General features: G+C 35.3%; 1 protein-coding gene across 1 annotated transcript; it reads left to right on the forward strand.

The window, feature by feature from the left end:
* The first annotated feature begins 543 nt into the window (after positions 1-543).
* Positions 544-1,335, forward strand: LOC126584230 (uncharacterized). The gene has a single exon (XM_050248680.1). The coding sequence runs from the start codon at positions 544-546 to the stop codon at positions 1,333-1,335; it is 792 nt and encodes a 263-aa protein (XP_050104637.1).
* The last annotated feature ends 367 nt before the right edge of the window (positions 1,336-1,702 follow it).

The following is a 1,702-nucleotide window of genomic DNA, read 5'->3' on the forward strand; positions in this document are numbered from 1 at the left end:
GCCTAATATCTTTTTTTTTCTTTTTTTTTTTGTGATTTTGAAGCATGTACCCATGTTTTGATACAATAATTTTTTTGGTTAATTTTGATGAATGTACCCATGTTTATATATATACACACACACAATAGTGTATTTATATTTTAATATTTTTAATCCCACAAATTATGGTTTTTTTATTTAAAATCTCATTTATATAAACAACTAAAATTTCTAATTTTTAATTTAAAAAATTGGCAACATACATAGAAATAAATTATCACATTAATTTCAGGGACCTCGATAAAAAATTAAAAATCAATTAGGTTTCAATCAAAGAATATTCATAGTTAAGTACCGTATCCAAAGGCTTCCTAAAAAAAGTAAAAGTTGGGACTCCTACGACCAAAAGGTAAACAGTTTCAGAAATCAATTCGGTTTCCAAAATTCTAAGAATTTAAGACCTATAAATATTTGTGTATGCTAGCGCAGTTGCGTCTATTGATATTCACTATTGCTGCTAGCTTTTTTTATTATTTTCTTTTTAATCGTCGGGTGACTTGCGATATGGAAGACGTCTTTCACGAGTCCCAAAGCTTTAATTACTGGCACGTTGATCCCCTTGACACACAAGTACTAGACCCCCTCGGCCCTCATGAGAAATATTTCCCTTGTGTTCCCCTGGAAATCTACTTTGAAGTCTCCAGAAACTACAGCTACTTCGACCGCGATCTCTCAGAAGACGGAACCCTAACCCTGGTGCACCAATCTGAAGTACAAGTGAGAAGTTACAAAAGCAAAATAGTTGATGCGTCCTGGTTACAAACAAGAAACGCATACGTCAGACCCTATCTTTCTCGGGTGCTGTCCTTTCTTAAAATCCACGAGGACGTGCACAGTGGTATGGTAGAGACGATTATAGAAGGGGGTATCCGAATTAGAAACTTGGATTCCAAGAAAGGTCCTAAAGTCCTGCGCCTGAGGGTTGGCATAAAAATATACCATATCCAGATTCGTTGTGAGGACTGCTCGAAACAAAGAGAACTCGAAAGGGATGCGTTGATCAAGAAGATGCTAAAGAGGGTTAGAGTGGTGGCTGATGCCGATGATGTTAATGAGGAGGAGAGAGGTCGAGGAAGAAAAAGACAACCCGTTGTGCGTGAAAGTGAGGTTTGCCCTATTTGTCTGGAAAAGTTTGTTGTGGGATCAGAGGATGTAACATCCATGCCTTGCACACATATGTTTCATGAAAACTGCATATGGAGATGGTTCAAACAGAGTCACCTTAATTGCCCTGTTTGCCGCTTCGAGATGTTTATTGAACTTGGATCACAAGGGGAAGGAGACATTAGGATTTAAGCTAGTCTAGTTAGCTGTTTTAATTGACACTTCGTGTTATTGTATTTTGTACAAAATATATCATTGGTTTCTTTCTTCTAAATATGAGAATGAATTTTCTGGACATGGTTAGTTATGTCACAGTATTTATTTAATTATGTGTGTATAGAGGATTCAGATCAAGGAACAAACATTTTGACAAATATTTTTATACTTTTTATAGGCTACTGCATACTCTGCATTTTCTGTTTCATCCAGTAGGTTATTAGCGACACATAATTAATCCAGAAAAAAGATGAGGAGTGATAAGTCAATACTTTACCATATATTTTACTCTAATCTTTGTTGTAATTTATTGGTTATTTTGTATGAATTTTGATACTTTGAA

Source organism: Malus sylvestris, chromosome 10 (genome assembly GCF_916048215.2).
Source record: "Malus sylvestris chromosome 10, drMalSylv7.2, whole genome shotgun sequence".
In the NCBI taxonomy this organism is placed as follows: domain Eukaryota; kingdom Viridiplantae; phylum Streptophyta; class Magnoliopsida; order Rosales; family Rosaceae; genus Malus; species Malus sylvestris.

Coding starts and splice junctions, on each gene's coding strand:
- LOC126584230 (XM_050248680.1), top strand. CDS start 544: ATGGAAGACGTCTTTCACGAGTCCCAAAGCTTTAATTACTGGCACGTT.